The following is a 23,216-nucleotide window of genomic DNA, read 5'->3' as shown; positions in this document are numbered from 1 at the left end:
GATTCTGCAGATGACTCTGGCCTGCACCTCCATTCCCCAAATACTTGTGAGTTTTTCTAACAGCCTCTGAAACACTACTAACCGATCTGCTGCCACCACCAGGCTTGGCAGCCGAATCCAGGCATTCACCACCCTCTGTATAAAACTAAATCTGGCCCTGGCACACCTCCTTTAAACTTTCCCTCCCCCTCTTTAAATGTATCTATACTTGACATTTCAGCCCTGGGAAAAAGACTGTCTACCCTATCTGTCTTTCACCATTTTATAAATCAGGTCACTCCTCAGCCTCCGCCACTCCACAGAAAACAACCATTCCCCATGCTGGCAGTGGCTGTTATATGTGCACCAATTTATTAAAGACCCCTCCCACTCAGGAAGACACCAAAGCTTGACAGCATGCACCACCAGGCTCAAGGACAGATTATTTCCCACTTCAAACTTTCCGTCTCTCGCCTTAAATATATGCCTGTAGCACTTGACATTTCTGCCTGAGGAAAAGACTCTGACTGCCTACTCTAATAATCCTGCCACTCAATTTCATAAACTTCTATCAGGTTTCCCTTCAGCCTTTGACACTCCAGGGAAAACAACCCAAGTTTGTCCAGCCTCTCCTTATACTTTCTAATCCAGGCAGCATGCTGATGACACTCTTCTGCACCCTCTCCAAAGCCTTCACATCCTTCCTGTATCAGGGTGTATCAGAACCGAATGCAATATTCCAAGTGTAGTTCTATATAGCGGCAACATGACTAAGTCTTTTGTTGGGGGGGGAGGGGGAACAAAATTTGTTAAAAGAGAAAAAGAAGGAAAAAAATCAATTTCTACTGCATGTAATGGGCCAGAGTATTTTCGTGATGAGTGGATAGAGACTCAGTTGGGGTTGTTTTCTTCAGACAGAAGGGGCTGTACAGGGGCAGAATGAACAAGAAGAAATTATTTCCCTTGGTGGATGAATTAGAGAGAAGTTGGAGAGAGTTATTTTGACATGTAGATAGTTCTGCATGGTCTCATGGGAATCCTAACAGCGACGATATAGTCAAGAAATAACCTCTTGCAGATAGGCAGGTGATGCAGTGAGGCATCACCTCCAGTCTCCAGTCTCTGAGGGGTTGTGGCTCTTATTCAGTCTCACCCATACTCCAGTGCTGCAGCTCAGAGCAAGTCAGGGACCCCAGCCTTTAAGCAGGGGTGCTTTATCAATGCAAAGGTTTACATAAGCAAAGCAAGTGCACGTGAAGCCCCCAGTACCTAGGGTAAGAGGTTAGATGGGGATATGGAGGTCTGACAGGTGGCAGAGTGGATAGAAGGGAAAGGGGAAACTTCCCAATTTAAAAAAAAACCATCCCCCTACAAAATAATAGATTGTATCTTGAATAACCCTCAACCAGGCTCATAGACAGTTAAGACAGTTCTGAAGGTTCTTGATCTCATGATCTGCCTGGTTATGGCTTTCACTTTATTGTCTGCCTGCACTGCACTTTCTCTGTTACTGCATTTAATCTGCATTCTGTTATTGCTTTCACTTCATACTACTGCGATGTATTGATTGATATGATGAAATGATCTGTATGGATAAAATAAAGATTTTTACTGTGAGAATTATAAATGTCCTGCTGAAGGATCTTAGCCCGAAATGTCAATTACACTCTTTTCCATAGATGCTATCTGGCTTGCTGAGTTCCTCTAGCATCTTGTGTGTGTTGCTTGGATTTCTAGCATCTGCAGATTTTCTCTTGTTTGTGATTGAACAATTTTTTTTTAAAATGCTATAAGCATCGGAGGAAGTTAGAGCTACATTTTGCCCAGTACAAAATGGCAACCCACTTGAAGCACTGTGGTGTGAGGGGGGCCGCATGGTAGTGTAGACCTTTACAGTGCCAGCGTATGATCAGGGTTCAATTCCCACCGTTGTCTGTAAGGAGTTAGTATGTTCTCCCCGTGCTCCGGTTTCTTCCCATGTACAGGATAGGGTTAGTACTTTGTGGGCATGCTAAGCTGGCAACATTTGCGGGATGCCCTCACCAGATCTCAGACTCCGTTGGCTGTTAATGCGAACAACACATTTCACTGTATGTTTCTATGTACATGTGACAAATAAAGCTAAATCTTTAATTTTTAATGTACTCGGGTTAGAGCAGGGACAGACAGCTCTCCCTCAATATCACAATAACAAAGGCGCTGGTTGTGGATTACGGGAGGAATGGAGATGGGCTAACCCCTTTGACATCAATGAATCTGGGGTTGAGAGGATAAACAGCTTCAAGTTTCTCGGCATCAACATCACCGAGGACCTCACGTGGTCTGTACACACCAGCTGCGTGGTGAAAGACTATTAAGGAAGTTTTGTATGGGCCCCCAAATCCTAAGAACTTTCTACAGGGGCACAATTGAGAGCATCCTGACTGGCTGCATCACTGCCTAGAATGAGAACTGCACCTCCCTTAACCACAGGACTCTGCAGAAAGTGGTACGGACAGCCCAGCACATCTGTAGTTGACAGCTTCCCATGATTCAGGACATTTACAAGGACAGGTGTGTAAAAAGGGCCTGTAGGATCATTGGGGACCCAAGCCATCCCAACCACGATCTATTCCAGCTGCTACCATCCAGGAAGTGGTACCGCAGCATAAAAGCCAGGACCAACAGGCTCCAAGACAGCTTCTTCCATCAGGCCATCAGACTAATGAACTCACACTGATTTGAGTGTACTCTATATAACATTGGCTGTTGTATTTATTACAAATTACAAATTGCATATTGCACAATTAGATGCAGATATAACGTAAATAACGTAAATATTTTTACTCATGTATGTGAAGGATGTAAGAAATAAGGTCAATTCAATTCAATTTGAGATCTTAGATAATCTTTACCCAGACCAGAAGTAAAAACAACTAGTTTATACGACAAACTGTGGGAATATTTTCATAAAGCATGCAAGGTTAGATAAGAGTGGGGTGTCAGATTTACATCCTATGTCTGTACAAGCCCTAGCCATCACAGCGTTAAATTGAAGACCAGAGCAAGCCAGGGCAGAGCCTAGCAGTGCAAACACATTCTTATGAACTGATTCAGTTCCCTACCCCTCTAGGCACAGCCTGTAGCATGAGCATCTGGAAAGCATTAGCAGCCATCTAAAACCATTTCACCCTCAACTTAAAGGAGCTTGAAGAAGGTTCTAGTCAAACAGTGAAGTCTCAACACTTCAAAACGAGGTACTGAGGGTGTGCTGATCTGTCAGAAGTTGGTTCTCAGTCGCCTAAAGAGGGTATCCTCCAGGGATTTGCCTGGACAGGAGCTCAGGAAGGGGAAGTCAAAGGAACACCCACCAATCCTCATCATGGGGTCAGCGGTTTCAAGTTCCTGGGTATCAACATCTCTGACGATTTATTCTGCCCCCAATATGCTAATGCAATTACGAATAGGGCACATCAGCAACTATATTTCATTAGGAGCTTGAGGAGATTCGGTATGTCACCAAAGACTAGCAAATTTCTACAGATGTATCCTGAAGAGCATTAAGATGGTTTGCATCACTGTCTGGTATGGAATAGCTAATGCACAGGATTGGTAAAAGCTGCAGAGGATTGTAAACTCAGCCAGCTTCATCATGGGCACTAACCTCCCCCTATGGAAAGCACCTTCAAAAAAATGGCATTGATTAATTAAGGATTCCCACCCACCACCCAGAACACTCTTCTCATTACCACCATCAAACAGGAGCCAGAATGTTTAAGTTTCTTCCCATCTGCCATCAGATTTCTGAATGGACAATGAATCCACGAACACAATCTCATTATGTTTGCTCTCTTGTTTTGCACTCTTATTTATTGTATATTTCTTATTATAATTTATACCAAATTTTATGTATTGCACCATACTGCTGCCACAAACCAAGAAATTCACGTTATGTCAGTGATAATAAACCAGATTCTGATACTAATTTGGATTCCTTTATAAGAAAAGCTTGGATAATTTGAGTTTATTATCCCAGGAGTGGAGGATGCTGAGAGAGAACCTTATTGACACATCTAGATAAGCACTTTTGAATTGCCATGGCACAGAAGGTTAAGGGCCTAATGGGATTGATTAATGTAGATACAGTAGCTACAACATGAGGCATCGATGTGACGAGCAGAAAGGCCTGCTTCTGTGCTGTATTACTCTGACCAAGGTCTCTGATTGCTATCTCAAGTGGAGGCAAAAGTTCCCATGGTGCCATTTTGTTTAAGGATTATCCCAAAATATCCCAGGTTAATATTTATCATTCAGCTCCCATGAATAAATTACAATTTCTACAATAGAGAAAGAGTAATTTCTTGAAGTTTACCAATTGTACTCTGTAGCCAAATTTCCTAATGCATATACATGGGCTCACAGGAATACCAAGCAATGCTCACTTAGTCACCAACATTCCTTTATTCCTTTAGTCCATTCTGTCACTTTTCAGCTTTTTTTTTAAACGCAGAGAGTGGTGAGTGCGTGTAACACTCTGCCAGGGATGGTGGCTTGGCAGATACATTAGCAGCATTTTAGAAAAAAAACTCAAGATAGGCACATGGATGAAGGAAAGATGGAGGGCTATGTACCAGGGAAGGGTTAGATTGATGTTAGAAATAGGTTAAAAGGTTGGCATAACATCATGGGCTAAAGGGCCGGTACTGTGCTATACTGTTCTATGTTCACCAGAGAAGTGACACCGGCGTTGTTATCATATTCAGCCCCAGCAGCTTGCTGTCTAGAAATTAGCTGCCGCATTTATGAGATATAATGTAAATAAAACCATTAATTTTAAACTCTAAAGCAATTCAGGAGGGTCATATAGGTGCTACACATAAAAAGCATTTATCTTTACACAGGCATGCAGTACAGCTTGCCCTTAAATAACAACCCAGCAGAAGCAGAAAACATCGATTCCTGCCAAAGGTTGAGAGCCATCTTCTCACAGCTATCAGACAAGAGTTACAGAAGCCAGAAAGAAGACCCACACTATATTCAAGAATAGCTTCAAACATTTGGCTCTTAAACCAACCTACACAACCTTAATCCCTACAGTTTAGCCATCTTCTTGCTCCCACGGGGCAGGAGGTACAAAAGGCTAAAGTCCCATACTACCTTCAGGAATGGCTACTTGCTTGAACCTACAAGCACAACCTCAATCACTATAGTTTAGCAACACTAAAATGGATTTAGTTTTCTGTTGTAAATGTGTAGAATTTATGTTCTTCTTGTGAATGCTGCTTATATAATGCTCTGGGTCTGTATTGCTGCTGCAAGTAAGTTTCTCATTGCACCTTTTCATCTGTGAATTAATGTATATAACAATAAACTCTACTTCGAATTTAAGGAACTGAGAGCTGAGACACTCAATCGCCTATGTTCCAGGGAATAAAGTCCGAGTCTACGTAACCTCTCCTTGTAACATAAGCCCCCAAGTTCACAACATCCTCGTAAATCTTTTCTGTACTCTTTCTAGCTTGAATACATCTTTCCTATAACAGGGTGACCAAAACTACACAATACTCCAAGTGTGGCCTCACCAACATCTAAAATAATGAAAATGCAATGTCCCATCTCCTGTTCTCAATACCCTGCCTGAAAAAGCAAGTGTGTCAAAGTCTTCTTCATCACCCTGTCTACCTGTGATACCACTTTCAGTGAACAATATACTTGCACCTGTAGATTCTATTCTGTAACATTCCCTAGGGCCCTATCACTCACTGTACAAGTCCTACTCTGCTTCAAGCTTTAATCAAATTTTGGTCTTATTTAAAGGCTTCTGTTTTGCTCAAACTGAAATATTTCCCACTCTTCGGTAGTGATTAACGTAATGCTTTACAGCGCCGTTGGTGGAATTTTGCCACCAACTGAGAGGAGTTTGTGCTTTCTCCCCGTTACCACATGGGTTTCCTCCAGGTGCTATGTTTAGTCCCACATTCCAAAAGTGTACGAGTTCGGGATAGCAAGTTGTGGGCATGCTACACTGGTGCTGGAAGTATGACGACACTTGTGGGCTGCCCCCAGCACATCCTTGGAACACAGAGGTCATTTATGCAAACAAGGCTTTTCACTGGATGTTGCAGTGTTCTTAGGTGTCAACATCTCTGAGGATCTATACTGGGCCCATCATATTGATGCAATTACAAAGGATGAACAGCAGCAGCTAAATTTCATTAGGAGTTTATCAGCGTATAGGAGGGAGATTGAAAATCTGGCTGAGTGGTGCCACAACCTTTTGCTCAATGTCAGACAGACCAAGAAGAAGAGGACTTCAGGAGGAGGAAGCCAGAGGTCTATGAGCCAGTCCTCATCAGGAAGATCAGAGGGGGAGAGGGTCAGCATCTTTAAATTTCTCAGGGTTATCATTTCAGAGGATCTGTCCTGGATCCAGCACCATTACAAAGAAAGCACGGCAGCACCTCTACTTCCTTATAAGTCTGTGAAGATTTGGCATGACATCTAAAACTTTTACAGACTTCTATAGATATGTAGTTGAGAGTATATTGACTGGCTGCATCATGGCCTGGTATGGAAACTCCAATGCCTTGTATGGAAAAGCCAACGAAAAATAGTAGATACAGTCCAGTTCATCAAGGGTAAAGCCCTCCTCACCATTGAGTACATCCACACAGAACACAGTCGCAGGAAAGCAACATCCATCAGCAAGGACACCCACCATCCAGACCATGCTTCTTCTCGCTGCTACCATCAAGAAGGAGGTGCAGGATCCTCAAGACTCACACCTCCATGTTCAGGAGCAGTTAGTATCCCTCAACCATCAGGCTCTCAAACCAGAGGGGATAACTTCACTGGCTCCATCACTGAACTAGATTCAGTTTCAAGAACTCTTCATCTCCTGTTCTCAATATTATTTATTTATTATTTCTCCCTCTCTTCCCCCCCCCCTATATATATTTGCACAGTTTGTTGTTTTTATTTACACACTGGTTGTTGTCTGTCCTGTTGGGTGTGGTCTTTCATTGATTCTATTGTGCTTCTGGTATTTACTGTGATTTCCTGCAAGAAAACTGGGTGCCATAGTAGTGTAGCGGCTAGCTCAATGCTATTACTATTCGGGCAATTGGAGTTTGGAATTCAATCCCAGCATTGTCCAGAGAGCCTGTGCAGGACCTGTGGAATGCATGTGTTTTCCCCAGTACTCCGGTTTCCTCCCACATACCAGATACGTTAATTGGTCATTGTAAATTGTCGTGTGATTCGGTTAGGGTTAAATCGAGGTTTCTGGGGCTGCATTGCTCAAAGGGCTAGAAAAGCCTACTCCATGTTGTATCACTAAAAAAATGAAACTCAGGGTTGTATATAGTGACATATATACTTGGTTAATAAATTTACTTTGAGTTAGAGGAGTTTTGGTACATCACCAAAAACTAGCAAATTTCTACATATGTACTGTGGAGAGCATTCTAACTTATTGCATCACTGGCTGGTATGGAGGGGCCACTGCACAGGATCAGAAAAGGCTGCAGAAAGTTGCACACTCAGCCAGCTACATCATGGGCACTAGCAAGGACATCTTCAACAGGCAATGCCTTAAAAAGGCAGCATCCATCATTAAGGATCCCCATTGCCCAGAACATGCTCTCTTCTCATTGCTACCATCAAGGTGGTACAGGAACCTGAAGAAACTCATGGAACATTTTAAAAATAGCTTCTTCCCTCTGCCAAAAGATTTCTGAATGGACACTGAATCCATGTATGCTACCTCACTAGTTATATACATATATAGTGGATTCAGGTAATTGGGGCAAGGGACCAGTATATTTTGGCCTAGTTAAGTGGCTGCCCCAATTAGCCAAAGTCTCATGGAAATAGTTAAAAAAGATATAGAAAAGGCAAACCATAATTTAACTGATAAACAAATTATAAGTTTAAATGAAATGCAGAAAAAAATTAGAACACTACAAATACTACCACAGTACTATAAAACTGTATTAGATTCTAATAGTTATTGACCGAGAAATTTATCCACTGTTAACTGCCGTGGTCTTTTGATTGACTGTAAATGAATAAAATCAACATGGACACCTGGGGTAATTTTTTTTTGACTAGTGTTAATTCTTTTTGTGGCATCTTAACAACAGTCTGAACATTTTTAAAGTCAAAATAAGAAAAACCACAATTATCAAAAACCACTGCTTTCCGAATAAGCGTCCATCGACCCAAATGGATAACACAAGCCCACACAACTGACACTATATAATAGCTGTTCACTGTAAGCACAGTGTAGTGTCTAATGGCCACAAAAGAGCACACGACCAACACTAGTTCAAAACTGTTCAGCAACAGTCTTCTGTCCCAATTAAGTGGCATAGTATCTCAAATAAATGAAGGGAGTCCCAGCTATTTTCTCAATCAGTTTTTGTTCTTTAAGAGTTGTCCTAAATAAGTGGCTGCTCCAATTAGCTGATTGCCCAATTAATTGGAATTCAATGTATAGAGCATATTTCTTATTGTAATTTTTTTTAATGTATTGTAATGCACTGCTGCTGCAAAACAACAAATTTCATGACATATGCCAGTGATAATAAACCTGATTCTGATAGTTCAATGTACATATGCCAAAAAAAACTAATCTTTATATTGGACCCACTACCCCTGCCCATTTCCTAGTCTGGTGGAAAAGGACTCAGACTGTTCAATCTTTCATAAAAAGGTATAGTTTCTCATTTCTGGTATCATTCCAGTTTTTTTTTGCATCTTCCCCATTGTCTCTAAGTCTTTACATAATGTACAGACCATAAAGATTCAGAGAATTCCAAGGCCATGCAGGACACTAAATACACATCCACTTTCCGCCTTCTACAGCCACATACCTAGAGTTGTTTTTCCAGACACACTCTTTCTAACCTGCTTTTTTTTTGGGTCTGGAATAGTAATTAGTGACTAGAAAACAAGTGCGTGTGTGAGATCCCATAGTAAAAGCCTCAGACAGTTCTGACTCCATTTTAAGAGGACTGTTACCCTCTCCACTCCCTTTGGTTAAAATTTAACATTTAATTAGCTGCCTCCTCCCTCTCTTTTCTACCATCTCTTTAATACAAAATTACAAATGGAAATGTCACAACTTACATACATGCAGTACTTTTAATGTCACAGAAGGTCAGGAACCTGGAGCTTAGTCAAAAGCATGTATTAATGGAGGAAAGAGGTAGGAGGTTGAGAGGTGTTTTAAAAATCTGTTAATATTATTAATTTATGTGACGTATGTAATAATATGCACTGTGTTTTGTACCTTGGTCCCTGAGGAACGTTGTTCTTTAGTTGTATACAGGTGTACAATAAACTCAAGGAAGCCAGAGGTCAGAACCCAGATCGCTGAAGGCAAATACAATGTCACAATCTGCTAAGCAGCTCCAGCATCTGATAACATCTAACAGTCCTGATGAAGAGTCTCAACCCAAAATGCTGGCGATTCATCTCCCTCTGACCACTGAGTTACATTGAACATAGTACAATGTTGTGCCAAACTTTTAACCTACTCTAAGATCAATTTAACCCTTCCCTCCAACAGCCCCTCATTTTTCTTTCATCCATGTGCCCATCAAAGAGTCTCTTAAATGTTCCTAATGTATCTGCCTCTACCACCAAACCCAGTGTTCCACTCACTCAGCACTCTCTGTTTAAAAACCTACCTCTGACATTCCCCACACGTCAAAGTTGCTGGTGAACGCAGCAGGCCAGGCAGCATCTCCAGGGAGAGGTACAGTCGACGTTTCAGGCCAAGACCCTTCGTCAGGACTAACTGAAGGACTAACTTCCTTCAGTTGATCCTGACGAAGGGTCTCGGCCCGAAACATCGACTGTACCTCTTCCTAGAGATGCTGCCTGGCCTGCTGCGTTCACCAGCAAATTTGATGTGTGTTGCTCCATTCTACAATCCACGTTCAAAGTCCAGCGATGTGGATGTGTGATGAAAATACCTCTGTAGACAGTTGTCAAGCTGGCAAGAGCTGTGGACAAAGATCAGTAGGGATGAGAGCCAGTGGCCCCCAGGTCAGCAGTTACCCCAGATCACTCAAATAGATTGGGTGATGAAGAATAGTTGCCATCATTGATGACAGTGTTCAGGACAACAACTACATAAAACTCTGGATAGAGTGTGTTTAAAGTATTGTGTGCAGTTCTGGTCACCCCATTACGGGAAGGACGTAGAGGCTTCGAAGAGGTTCACCAGGATACTACCTAGAGGGCATGTGCTATAAGAAGAGGCTGGACAAACTTGGACTGTTTACCCTGGAGTATCGGAGACTGAGGAGAGACCTGATTAAAGTTTATAAAATGAGAGACATAGACAAGATAGATAAGAGTCTTTTTCCCAGAATAGTAACATCATATACTTCAGGACATGCATTTAAGGTTGCGGGGGGGGAGTTTAAAGGAGGGATGCAGGGCAGGTTTTCTTTCCACTGAGTGCTAAGTGCCTGGAATGGCTACCAGGGGTGGTGATTGAAGCAGATACAATAGAGACATTTAAGAGTACATTAAATAGATCCGTGAATACGCAGGGAATAGAAGGATATAGATCACGTACAGGCAGAAGAGATTCAGTTTAATTCGGCACAGGCATTGTGGGCCAAAGGGCTGGTTCCTGTGCTGCAGAGTATTTTCTGTTTAGGTGGGAAACCAGCAAATGCACAAAAGGTTAATTAGCTGACACCCACAGACAATTGTTGAAATAAAAGAAACTTAAAGATTGCATAACAAACAACCACGACTGTATCATCAACCAACGCTCCCCCACGGTCCACCCTGTAAAGATACTGTGGACTTTGTGGGGATGGAACCGGACTCTCTGACGGTGGTGTCTGAAAAGAGGATACTGTCCAAGTTGCATGCCATCTTGGACAATGTCTCCCATCCACTACATAATATACTGGTTGGGCACAGGAGTACATTCAGCCAGAGACTCATTCCACCGAGATGCAACAGAGCATCACAGGAAGTCATTCCTGCCTGTGGCCATCAAACTTTACAACTCTTCCCTTGGAGGGTCAGACACCCTGAGCCAATAGGCTGGTCCTGGACTTATTTCCTGGCATAATCTACATATTACTATTTAACTATTTATGGTTTTATTATTACTATTTAATTATTTATGGTGCAACTGTAACGAAAATCAATTTCCCCCGGGATCAATAACGTATAACTATGACTATGACTATTAATGAAGAGGAGACTGACAACACACGGTGAGCCAACTGTGAGTGACTATATCACCATGAATGGGAGATTGCGCAACAGTGCCTGATCGTTTTTAAATGAGTCTATCAGCTCAATTACTTCACTCTGGGGTGAGTCACCAGGTCAAGCTCCATCCAGTCTAAACACAGGCTGTTGGTGGTGCACTCACTGCCGTTGTACTTTCTGATCGATCCCAGGCCTCTTCTGGGGCAAAATATTTCTGGGACTTGCACAAAAGCCTGAAAGCACACACCACTAGGTTCAAGGACTCAAGGAATTGATTGTGTACTTCAGGAAGAGAAGCTGAATGAACACACATCAGATCTTAATGAGGGTCAGCAATAGAAAGAGTGAGCAGTTTCAAATTCCTGGGTGTGAACATCTCTGAGAATATATGCTGAGCCCAACATATCGATGCAATTACAATGAAGAGATGACAGTGGCAATATTTCATTATGAGCTTGAGAAGAATTGGTATGTTACCACATGCAATTTTCTACAGATGTACCATGGCGAGCATTCTAACTGGTTGTATCACTGTCTGGTATGCAGAGGCCACTGCACAGCATTAGAAAACGCTGTAGAAAATTGAAAAGTCAGTCAGCTCTACCATGAGCACTGGCCTCCCCAGCACAGAGGACACCTTCAAATGGCAATGCTTCAAAAAGGTGGCATCCATCATTAAGGACCCCATCACCCACGACATGCCCTCTTCTCATTGCCACCATCAAGGAAGAGGTACAGGAGCCTGAAGACACACACTCAACCTGTTAGGAACAACTTCTTCCCCTCCACCATCAGGTTTTTGAATGGACAATGAATTCACAAACACTATCTCAGTATTTTTCCCCCTTTTTTCACTACCCATTAAATGTATTTATATTTTTATAGTTTTTATTATGTATTGCAATGTACTGCTGCCGCAATGACAACAAATTTTGTGACCTCTGCCTGTGATATTAAACCCGATTATGATTCTGACAGTTTCTGTTCCACTGTTATCAGGCTCTTGAACCTCCATTACGATAAGATGTTCTGTTGGCCTGACAATCTATCTCATTATGATTTTGCACTTTATCACTTAGCTGCACTGCACTTTTTCATTAAGATTATAAAGATTAGCTTTATTTGTCACGTACATTGAAATATTGAAACATACAGTAAAATATGTCATTAGTGTCAAATTAAATCTGTGAGGATTATACTGGCCAAGTGTTGCCACACTTCCAGCGCCAACATAGCATGCCCACAGCTCACTAACTCTAATCCATACATGTGTGTAGAAAATGGAGTACCCGGAGGAAACCCATACGATCAAGGGGAGAACGTACAAACTCCCTTACAGACAGCAGCAGGAATTAAACTCTGATGACTGGCACTGTAATAGTGGAACACTAATTGCTTTATTACTGTGGAATCCTTTTTGGTGGCTTTTCCATTAGTTTAGTTTTACCTTATTCTAGCTCAATGTACTGTGTAATGATTTGATCTGCATGAGCAGCCTGCAAGACAAGCTTTTCACTGTATCTCAGTGTATGTGACAGTGATAAACTAATGCCAACACCTGACTCTGGACGTTAACAATCTCCAATGTAAAATAATATTATTTAAACACTTGGCTACAGAACTCTGCAAACTAGGTACCACAGACAGTCAAACTGCAGCGACTGATGCTCTGGAGGATGAGAAATGCAGCCCAAGAAGGAACTTTGCAACTGGTCTTGCCAGCCCTGCGCAAACAAGGCTGTGGGGTGACCCTAAACTAGGGAATGTTGGAAACACTCAGCAGGTCAGGTAGCACCTGTTGAAAGAAAACCAAATAACAATTCAGGCTGAACACCCTTCTTCAAATAACATTACACCTGATTTTCTCTCTCTCTCTTTCTCCACAGATGCTGCCTGATCTGCAGAGTGTTTCCAACATTCTATGTTTTTAGTTCAGATCTCTAACAGCTACGTTTTTGAGCTGTTCCTTTACCATGTTGTGCCAACTTGACAGAAATCTAAGAAATTCTAATATATATAATTGTACCTGCCTCAACCACTTCCTCTGGCTGCTTGGTGGCCAGTTCACTCAGTGAGTCTTTTCTGTCTGCAACTCCCTCACTCTACAAAACTCCAGTGGCTCCTAGTAGTTGTGCTCATTGGTGTGGAGGGCTTTTTCTGTGATGGCCTGGCTGCGTTCACTGCTTTTTGTAGCCCTTTCTGTTCTAGGGCTTTGGTGCTGCCATACCAGACCGTGATGCAACCAGTCAGGATACTCCCCACTATGCATCTGTAAAAGTTTGTCAAAGATAAAGGGTCTGTCCCAGGATATCCAACAGACAGACAACAGGAAGGAATTAAACCACAAAAGGAGCAAAAAAAAATTCAAACGCATCTGGCCAGAATTAGGAAATGCTGTCAATTCTACTGACAGAAGCCACAAGCGTAGAATCGCTTAGAACAGGAAGAGGCCTGTGAGTCGATTCTGTCAGCAGCCAAAATAATATGGGAAAAGAAACGTTGTGGGGACGTACTGGTTTTACATTGTGTAGGGTTGGCGTTATTTCCTTGGCTTGTTGCTTTCTAGGCTTCAGTGAATTCTCCCAACACCGAGACTGTGGCTCACTGTATTCATGGTATAAAGCCAGCTCCAGTGACAAAATATAACAGTAAACCATCCCTTAGTGAAAGGACTCTACACAAAACTTTGACCTATTTATAAAACGTGGGCAAACACTTCAGAAACTGACATTAGTAAGTAACTCGAGGCAACAAGGCAACAAGACAGACCACTCTCAGCTACTGCACTCACACAATCAACGAGGTCAGGCTGCTCTGCAGGGAAAAAGTTGTGACAAAGAAAAATCACCCCAGATCAAAACGCAGTGGTCATACATTTAAGGCTGCTAACTCTGGATAAGTATAGAAACAAGTTCTTCAGCCCAATGAGAACATGCTGGCCCGCCATGCACCCATTTACCACAGCCTTAATTTAATCCCATTTCATTCCCCTCACGTTCCCATTAACTCCCACTCCATCCCCCACCCCCAACTCTACACAGTGCTGGAGGTCAGGACTCAACCTAGGTCGCTGGGTGCCGCACAGCAGTAGCTCAACCCGCTGTGCTGTCCCTGGAACCTTGGCTTGGAAGGGCAGAAGAAGCCAAATCCTTTAAAAAGCCGACTGGGCGCTTAAGGGCAAGGGCGGTGTGTGGAAGCATGACTGACCTCCCTCTGTGCGCGAAGATTTTCACCAGAGCACTGCATCGTGGAAGAACAACAACCCTCCTCACATTGTATTCCAAAAACCACCTCCAAGATCACAGGCAGGAAAGCAGACACATGGGTCTAATGATGATAGACCCCCTTCTGCGCTCTATGTTTTACCATTCCAACTCAGCATCCTGTCTACCAACACAGAAGGAGGAAAGTCCTCTGCCAGAACCACCAGCGGCTAACGCTCCCTCACGCTGTGTCGCAGAGATCAAGCAGCAAACCCCTTAAGGCCACCCTCTTCCCAAAAGGTGTAAAACCGTACAGCACACTTGTCAGTGATGAAGGAGAAAACGCTAAAAAAAAGTGAAAACCTAAGAAAGCCTGATGTGAGAGGTTCTGGAAAAATGAGCTATAAAAAGTCAAATGCAAGCACGTTCTTAAATATCCTGCTGTTGGATTTGAACGAGAAGGAGGGAGGGCGGGAAAGGAGGTTGAGAGAAAGAGAAAAAGATGTCTTTTAAAACCTTTTCTCTGAAATGACAGGAGAGGAATTTGTCATGACAGATCTAAAAAAAATATGCAAACCAAACAGACCTGATAATCTCCCATGCCTGTTTAAAAGCAGCACACAAGTGGTTGGTCTGAGAGCTGCTCACAGCACTTTGTAAAGTCCTGTCTTCTCTTGAGGAACAGATGCACAAACATCATATGGTATCTGGTCACGAGACCAGATTCTTAACCCACCCCAACCAACAAACTTATTCACAAACACAACCCTGGGGTATCAAGTAACACTATGCAACACTCGATATGAGTCAGCACTGTTGCTGATGATTATTCCAATATTGAGTAACAGTTCTGTTCCCATAACATTACTCTGGCCCTGCTGAATGCCAAACAAAAAACCTTCACGTCAGTCTTTCTTTTGGATCAGTGCTGGATCTAATCCAGTAGCATAAAGCAAGCTCATATTCCAGTGTAAACGTGGAAAGAGTCTGCAAGCAAACAGCAGCAAGTGGTTTCAATCACATTGCATAGCCTTTTATTACATGGGCAGGGCACTGGGCTTTCCAACAACCGCTCACCACCCCCACCACTTCACAACTTTTTAAAACAGCTCTGCACACAGCCGACAAGCCAGTGCGTATCTAGAAGTGCAAAAAACAAAAAGAACATACTGGGAATGCTCGGCATGTTGGCTGCATCTCTGGAGAAAGATAGCGAGTTAACACTTCAAGTTCAAGATCCTTTGTCAGAACCGTCTGTTGCAGCAGTGGAGAAGAAAGTGGAACTGTGGATCACCACAGTTTTCAGATAAAGTGATTCCGTTTCATTGCAGAGAAAATGGACATCAAGCAAGAGATTCTGCAGATGCTGGAAATCCTGAGTAATACATACAAAATGCTGGAGGAACTCAGTCAGGCAGCTTCTATGAAGGGGAATAAAGAGTCAACATTCTGGGCCAAGACCCTTCATCAGGACTGGAAAGGATGGGGCAAAAGACATGGTCCACTGTTCTCTCCTATCAGATTCCTTCTTCAGCCCTTACCTCTTCCACTGCCCCCTTCCAGCTTCTTACTTCATCTCCCCTCCCCCACCCAGCCTCATCTGCCAGCTTGTTTTCCCTACCCTCTATACACCACCTTATTCTGACTTCTTCTCCCTTCCTTTCCAGTCCTGATGAAGGGTCTCAACCCAAAACATTAACTGTTTGTTCTCCTCCAAAGGACAATGCCTGAATTTCTTCAGAGTCAGTCAGTCTCTCTCTCTCTCTCTCTCCCTCCCTCCCTCCCTCTCTCCCTCCCTCCCTCCCTCTCTCTCTCTCACATGCACATGCCAACCCAGTCTTGGAGAGTCCAGAAATTCCAATGAAGAGTTACAGAACTGGCATAAAAACTTTTCTTTTTTTCTCCACAGATGCTGCCTGACCTGTTAAGTATTTCCACACTTTGTTTTATTTATATTGCTCATATTTCAGGCCAATGATCCTTCATGAGATTCATCAAACAGGACTAGCTTAATGTGCCAAAGCAAGGATCTATTGATTCAGAATCTTGGTTCTGTGGCTTCTTAATAAATTCATTCAAGGAATGAATTCAAGCAATCAAGTCTATCCTTACCATCAACCACCTATTTACACTGCATCAATCCCAATTACTATTCTCATCAACTGTGTATAAGGTTATAAGAGGCTGACAGAGAGTGGACAGCTAGCATCTTTATTATAAGGTGGCAATGATCAATACCAAAGGATATCCTTTAAGATGAGTGGAGGGAAGTTTAGAGGTGTGATTTTTTTTTAAATCACACAGAGGGTGGTGGGTGTCTGGGACACACTGCCAGGGATGATAGTAGAGGCAGATATATTAGGAACATTTAAGTGACTCTTAGAAAGCCACACAGATGATAGAAGAACAGAACGTTATGGGCTGTGTAGGAAAGAAGGGTTAGATTGATCTTGGAGTAGGTTTACATAGATCTGCACAACACCGAGTAACGTTCAATGTTCTTCTACCTGTATCTCTAGATTCACCTTGTTACACATGGAATGTGAGATATTGCAGCAGCTGCCTCTTTGAGTTTATGCTCCTCAATTTTCAGCTGCACTGTTCCAAGTTCCATCTTCCCCCACTCCACAGGTCCGGCCCCTCACTCATGCACGGGCATGTGGAGCAATTTACAGCAGCCAATTAACCTTTTGATCCCTTGTGTATGGGAGGGGGGAGGGAAGCCAGGCTGGACAAGGAAGAACATGCAAACTCCACATGGATTACACCAGATATCAGGCTTGAATTCAGGTCTCCAGCTACACCACTGTATGGTCCTAGCCTGGCCAACATCTTTAGGACATCAAGGGTTACCATTGCAAACACGAGGAAATCTGCAGATGCTGAAATTCAAGCAACACACATAAAAATCGCTGGTGAGCGCAGCAGGCCAGATAGCATCTACAGGAAGAGGTACAGTCGACGTTTTGGGCCGAGACCCTTCGTCAGGACTAACTGAAAGAAGAGATAGTAAGAGATTTGAAAGTGGGAGGGGGAGGGGAAGATCCAAAATGATAGGAGAAGACAGGAGGAGAAGGGATGGAGCTAAGAGCTGGAAAGTTGATTGGCAAAAGGGATATGAAGAGATCATGGGACGGACAGGAGGCCTAGGGAGAAAGAAAGGGGGAGGGTGGAAGCCCAGAGGATGGGCAAGGAGTATAGTGAAAGGGACAGGGGGAGAAAAAGGAGAGAGAGAAAAAAAATATATATAATAATAAAAGATAAATAAATAACGGATGGGGTACGAGGGGGAGGTGGGGCATTAACGGAAGTTAGAGAAGTCAATGTTCATGCCATCAGGTTGGAGGCTACCCAGACGGAATATAAGGTGTTGTTCCTCTAACCTGAGTGTGGCTTCATCTTTACAGTAGAGGAAGCCATGGATAGACATATCAGAATGGGACGTCCTGACGAAGGGTCTCGGCCTGAAACGTCGACTGTACCTCTTCCTAGAGATGCTGCCTGGCCTGCTGCGTTCACCAGCAACTTTGATGAGCAGAGCAGGCTCGATGGGCCAAATGGCCTAATTCTGCTCCTGTGTTTTATGAGCTGTATTGTAATATTCCCATGAGTCTGGCAAGGCATTTTCTATACGAGACAACAATGGGAATGTTAGTTATTTCCACAATGATTAGCCATTTGAACATTTATTTAGCCACTGAGTTGGGCTTGGCACTGAAATGAATGGTCGGTCACTCTGTGGTGCACCTTGGGACTGTAAAACCAGAATAATGCTCTGGGCATACGGGATGGGAAGGGAACAGGGTGGCACAGGGGCTGGGCAGCTACCTCACAAAACTGGAAATTCAGGTTCAAATCCGATCTCTGGCTGCAGCAGCATGCATGGAGTTTATTTATTCTTCCCTGAGGGGCACCACTGTGATCTGCCTATATGACTCTGCAGGTTTTCCAGTATCCTCCTACATCCCAACGACATGTGGGATCCGTGAGTAAATTCCTCTTATCCCATCATCCTCTACTGGGGCATATGCTGCCGACAGCAGCTTGCCAGAGTCTCCTTTCCTGAGCCAGACTTTCAAATTATCATGTAGCCCATTATCGAAGATCCTTCTTCACCCAGAGATGAGGTCTTTGGCTTCTGTTGGCGCTTCTGTAGCCGTGGATTTTTACAACCCCTCCTGCTTTTGTGGCTGGGCTTGGATCTTCTATGAGTTAACTGGCTGCTGCTAAATGACTACTACTGCTTGGGTGGGGGATAAATGGGAATGTGGGCAGGATTTTAAAAAACTAATGCAGTATTAGAGCAAATAGGTGGTTATATTTGGCATGGACTGTGGGCCAAAGGGCCTGGATTATCTTAGGGATACCATCATGAACTTTTTGAAAATATCCACCAGGAGTAGCATTGGAGGGCTCACACCATTCTTCTCCTGAAGCTGTGGAGGATGCAACATAACAGCCAGCACAGTGGTTCAAAGGAGGGCACAGTAAGCACAAAGCATGGCTCAGCAGTAAAGGACCAAAGAGACCACTTTAAAATGCAAAGTTCATGTGGCTTTGTGCTTGCACCTTCTCTCAACCCAGATTATTCTGAGCTGTGCCAACCTGCAACAGCCACAGGCAGCTACGGGTCCCTCAATCCTGTCACGAGTGCCAACAGTTGAGCTCTTTACAGCACATCTACTATGTAAATATCAGGTTGTAAATGTCAAAGTTGAGTTTACTGTCATATGCACAATTAATGTACACGAGTGTAATGGAAAAACTTGCAGCAACAACACAGACACACAGCATCAGACAAGTAGCACTTACAAGAAAAACAAATATAGACAGAATTTATGTCTAATAAATTGGGGCAGCATGGCAGCACAGCAGTTAGCGCAATGACTTTACACTGCCAGCGATCGCCAATCAGGGTGCAATTCCCACTGCAGTCTACATTCTCCATGGCCTTCCCCTGGGTGCCCTGGTTTCCTCCCACATTCTAAAGGCATACGGTTAGGATTAGTGAACTGTGGGCATGCCATGTAGGCGCTGAAAGTGACACTTGGGGGCTGCCCCCAGCACAGTAATTGCTAATTCAATTTGACACGAACAACTCATTTCACTGTATGCCTCGATGTTTCAATATACATGTGAAATAAAGCTAATCACAATCTAATTTTTTAAACAAGAAAGGACACGATTACAACAAAAAAAAGCAGCAAAGTCCAGTTTTGGTGTAAGTGACCAAAGTGTTATGATTAAAGTTGTGTAGATTGGCTCGAGAACCAAATGGTTGAAAGGAAGTAGCGAACCTGGTGGTGTGGGACTTTGGAGGGAGCATACAAACTCATTACAGACAGCAGCAGGATTAAAGCCGGGTGGTGCTAGCACTGTAATAGTGTTACACTACCCACTGCACTACTGTGCCATTCAACATTATGAGGAATATTATGACCTAAAAATGGACTTTGTCATCTTCTACTGTATCATTTCTTAATGCATGCATTACTAAATGACGATAAAAGAGAACTGCGTGTCTTCATAATCTAATTGTGTTCTTTCTTGTATAATTTATGTTTGATTTTTTTGTTATGAATGTTGTGTATCTGATGCCATGAGCCTGTGATGCTGCTGAAAGTAAGTTTTTCATTGTACCTGTGCACACATGAACTTATGCAGATGACAATAAAATCAACTTCGATTTTTGACTTTGTGTGAGCCCCTCCCCAGAGACTGGAGCACAAGATTAAGGCTCACATTCTACTAAGACAGAGCAGTGGTGATGAGACCATAAACAGAATTTGCAGAGGCTTGAAATCCAAAGTAACACACCTTCTAATCCAGGCAGCATGCTGATAAACCTCTTCTGCAACAAAGCCTCGACATCAGTCCTCAAATCTATCAAGTAGCTCCAATGGAAAACATTGAATAATCTTTTTTGGTGGTCAATCTTCCACAGTGGGCGGCAAAACTGCAAAAGATTTACTTCCCAGATATTGCTTGGCAGAGCTGGAAGGATGTGGATGTTCCAAACCTGGTCATTGCAGCAATGGAACACTCCTTCATACAGGGGCCTTTAAAAGGGTACAAACAGAACCGAGTTTGTCCCAGGGTGTTGTCAAATATGACACAAAAGCTGCAGAGAGAGAGAGAGGAGGGGACAGGCAAGCGGAAACTTCATCCCAGATGAACCAAGCAGAGGGTTCCCAAACTGGGGACAACGGGCCCCTTAGGTAACGGTAAATATAGAAACATAGAAAATAGGTGCAGGAGTAGGCCATTTGGCCCTTCGAGCCTAAGGCTCCATGACATAAAAAAGGTTTGAGTGAATGGATGTGGATACATTCAAGGAAGGAATTCCAGTCTTTGTAACTGGAAACAGGTTCAAGTTCATTGTCATCTGACTGTACATTTATACAACCAAATGAAATATTCCTCCAGACCACAGTGCACCCACAAAACATATCATACACAGCACATAAAACAAAATATTACCAAAAATAAAACAAAACATAATTCAAATTGCATGCAGTGTGCAGCACAGGTAAATAGTAAACAATTCTCTGTCCTAGTGGTGAGATCTCAATGGTGACAGGGTATTCATTAGTCTCACAGTCTGAAGGAAGAAGCTGTTCCCAGTCTGGCAGTTCTAGTCCTGATGCTGATGTACCTCTTGTCTGACAGTAGTGGGTCGAAGAGGTTGTGGGATGCTTCGGGTCCTTTGCCTACAACGCACGTGGTAAATGTCACAAATAGGAATGGGGGAGACCCAGTGATCCCCTCAGTGGTTTATACTATCCTCTGTAGGGTCTTGCGGTCTCTCCTCATAACTTTCGCCAAAACAAAACTTTGCCTGACTATCCCCAGCCAATTCTTGCCTCTCCAAATGCAGGTTAATTCCGTTAAAATTATTTCCCACTGATATCAGATTCTACAATAACCTGGCTTATGGCTGCTTCCCTTCTTAAGGTAAGGTACCACATTAGCTGTCTTTTTAAAAGATGGGTGGCACCATTTCTGTGACCAGAGAAGCTTAAAAAAATTCCAACAATCTCTGAACTAAGATGTTACCTGATCTCTCCACATGTGCTGCCTGGTACTGAGTGTCAAAGTCGAGTTTATGGTAATAAGTGCAAGTCCATGTGTCCACAGGAGCAATGAAAATGCAAATGCTGGAAACCTTGAGTAACACACAATAAAATGCTGGAGGAAGTCAGCAAGTCAGACAGTGTATATGATGGGGAATAAGCAGTCAATGGGACAAGGCCAAGACCAGTCTTGGTGAAGGTCCTTGGCCCGAAATGTCGACTGTTTATTCCCCCTCCAGAGATGCTGCCAGACCTGCTGAGTTCCTCTAGAATTCTCCATTTTCTGTCTGATGGTATCTATCAGAAGGTGGGACATCTTTGATGCTGGATGCTGCCTTTTAGCAGCAATGCCTCGACAGATGTTCTGTAGATTTTAAAGCAGGGATGTGCAAGAGGCCTGAATGTCAGAGGGCAGGGAGCAGGAGGAAATTACAGAGATAGGGAGATGATCAGGCCATAGAAAAGCCTTCAAAATTATTTTATAACGTGCTGGGTTGCCAGACCCAGACTGATGAAAGTCAGTGAGAACTGAGAAGAGGGCTAGTACAAGTCAGGGTATGAATGGCAGAGTCAGATGAACTTAGAGGTTAGGTGGGACATGGAGAGGATATTACCTATAGTGGGGGAGTCTAGGATCAGAGGCCATAGACTCAGAATACAAGGACATTCCTTTAGAAGTGAGGAGGAATTTATTTAGCAAGAGTTGGTGAATCGGTGGAATTCATTGCGACTGACAGCTATAGAGGCTAAGTCATTAGATGTATTTAAAGCGAAGGTTGATAGTTTCTTGATTAGTAAGGGTATCAAAGGTTACTGACAGAAGACAAGAGAATGGGTTTGAGAACGATAAGGAAAATGACCACAAGAAAATTGCAACAGCTAGTGCCTTGAACATAAAGTCTCACAGCTGCACTAATGCATCATTCAGCATTTCTGCCTTCCACTTTTCTTTGCAGTGGTGAATGTTTAACTCATGCTTAATTCCAAGGGTCATTTCTTTTTCCTTCTCTTCAAAGGAATGCGTCACACACAGGTTCTGGCACAGAGAAGACATGACTACTGAAATCAGATGGTTGGAAAAGTCAAGTTTAATCTGATTCAACACTGGCTTATTCAACAGCTACAAAACAACGACCACAGTTCATGGCATTTCCCACCTCTCCCCACAATTTGGAAGTTCAGACCCTGAGCACACCAGCATGCTTGTACAGGCGACTCTTACATTATAGAAATTCTGGTAATGGAACGTTATCCCAAAGGAATTCACAAATCACTACCCAAAGGTATTTGTCACTGCCTGAATGGTGGGACATCTTTGATGCTGGATGCTGCCTTTTAGCAACAGTGCCTCCTGTAGACTCTAAAGCAAGCATGTGCAAGAGGCCTGAATGTCAGAGTACAGGGAGCAGGAGGAAGCTACAGAAATCATTTGTCACAGAAAGACAAGCTGGATTGCCTTTCTCTGCAGCTGACCCAGCGTGAGATGAGGAAATGCTGTGTGCTTGTCCTTATAGCAAGGTGGCTCCAGAACAACACCCCATGCACCATCAATCTTCAGGGCATGGCACTCAGGGGCTTGGGCTATTATTTTGTGGCTATATGTGCTATAGTCCATAGACTTCCAATCTGCACCTTGTAAGGCATGAAAATGCCTGACGCAGGCCTCAAGGTCTGAGTCGACGTTCCCCATATGTGCTATCGTAACTACGTGTATGTGCTATGTGCAACTAGA

General features: G+C 43.2%; 1 protein-coding gene across 8 annotated transcripts in view; it reads right to left on the bottom strand.

Annotated features, from left to right (window-relative positions):
• The window catches only part of shc1 (SHC (Src homology 2 domain containing) transforming protein 1), a 121,713-nt gene that overhangs the window by 84,666 nt on the left and 13,831 nt on the right, over positions 1-23,216 (bottom strand). For 3 of the 8 annotated variants that reach the window (XM_072281817.1, XM_072281809.1, XM_072281876.1), the window contains exon 1: positions 14,998-15,131. The exons of the other annotated variants lie outside the window; for them this stretch is intronic. Coding sequence is in view for 2 of the 3 variants with exons in the window: in XM_072281809.1 (XP_072137910.1) it covers positions 14,998-15,012 (15 nt within the window). In the remaining variant the exon portion in view is untranslated. Of the gene's footprint in view, positions 1-14,997; positions 15,132-23,216 lie in introns of those variants that run through there. 8 annotated transcript variants of the gene reach the window in all.

The sequence above is a fragment of the Mobula birostris genome, chromosome 2, assembly GCF_030028105.1.
Source record: "Mobula birostris isolate sMobBir1 chromosome 2, sMobBir1.hap1, whole genome shotgun sequence".
NCBI lineage: Eukaryota > Metazoa > Chordata > Chondrichthyes > Myliobatiformes > Myliobatidae > Mobula > Mobula birostris.
The sequence above is the reverse complement of the archived record's forward strand: the minus strand, read 5'-3'. Positions and strand labels throughout refer to the sequence as shown.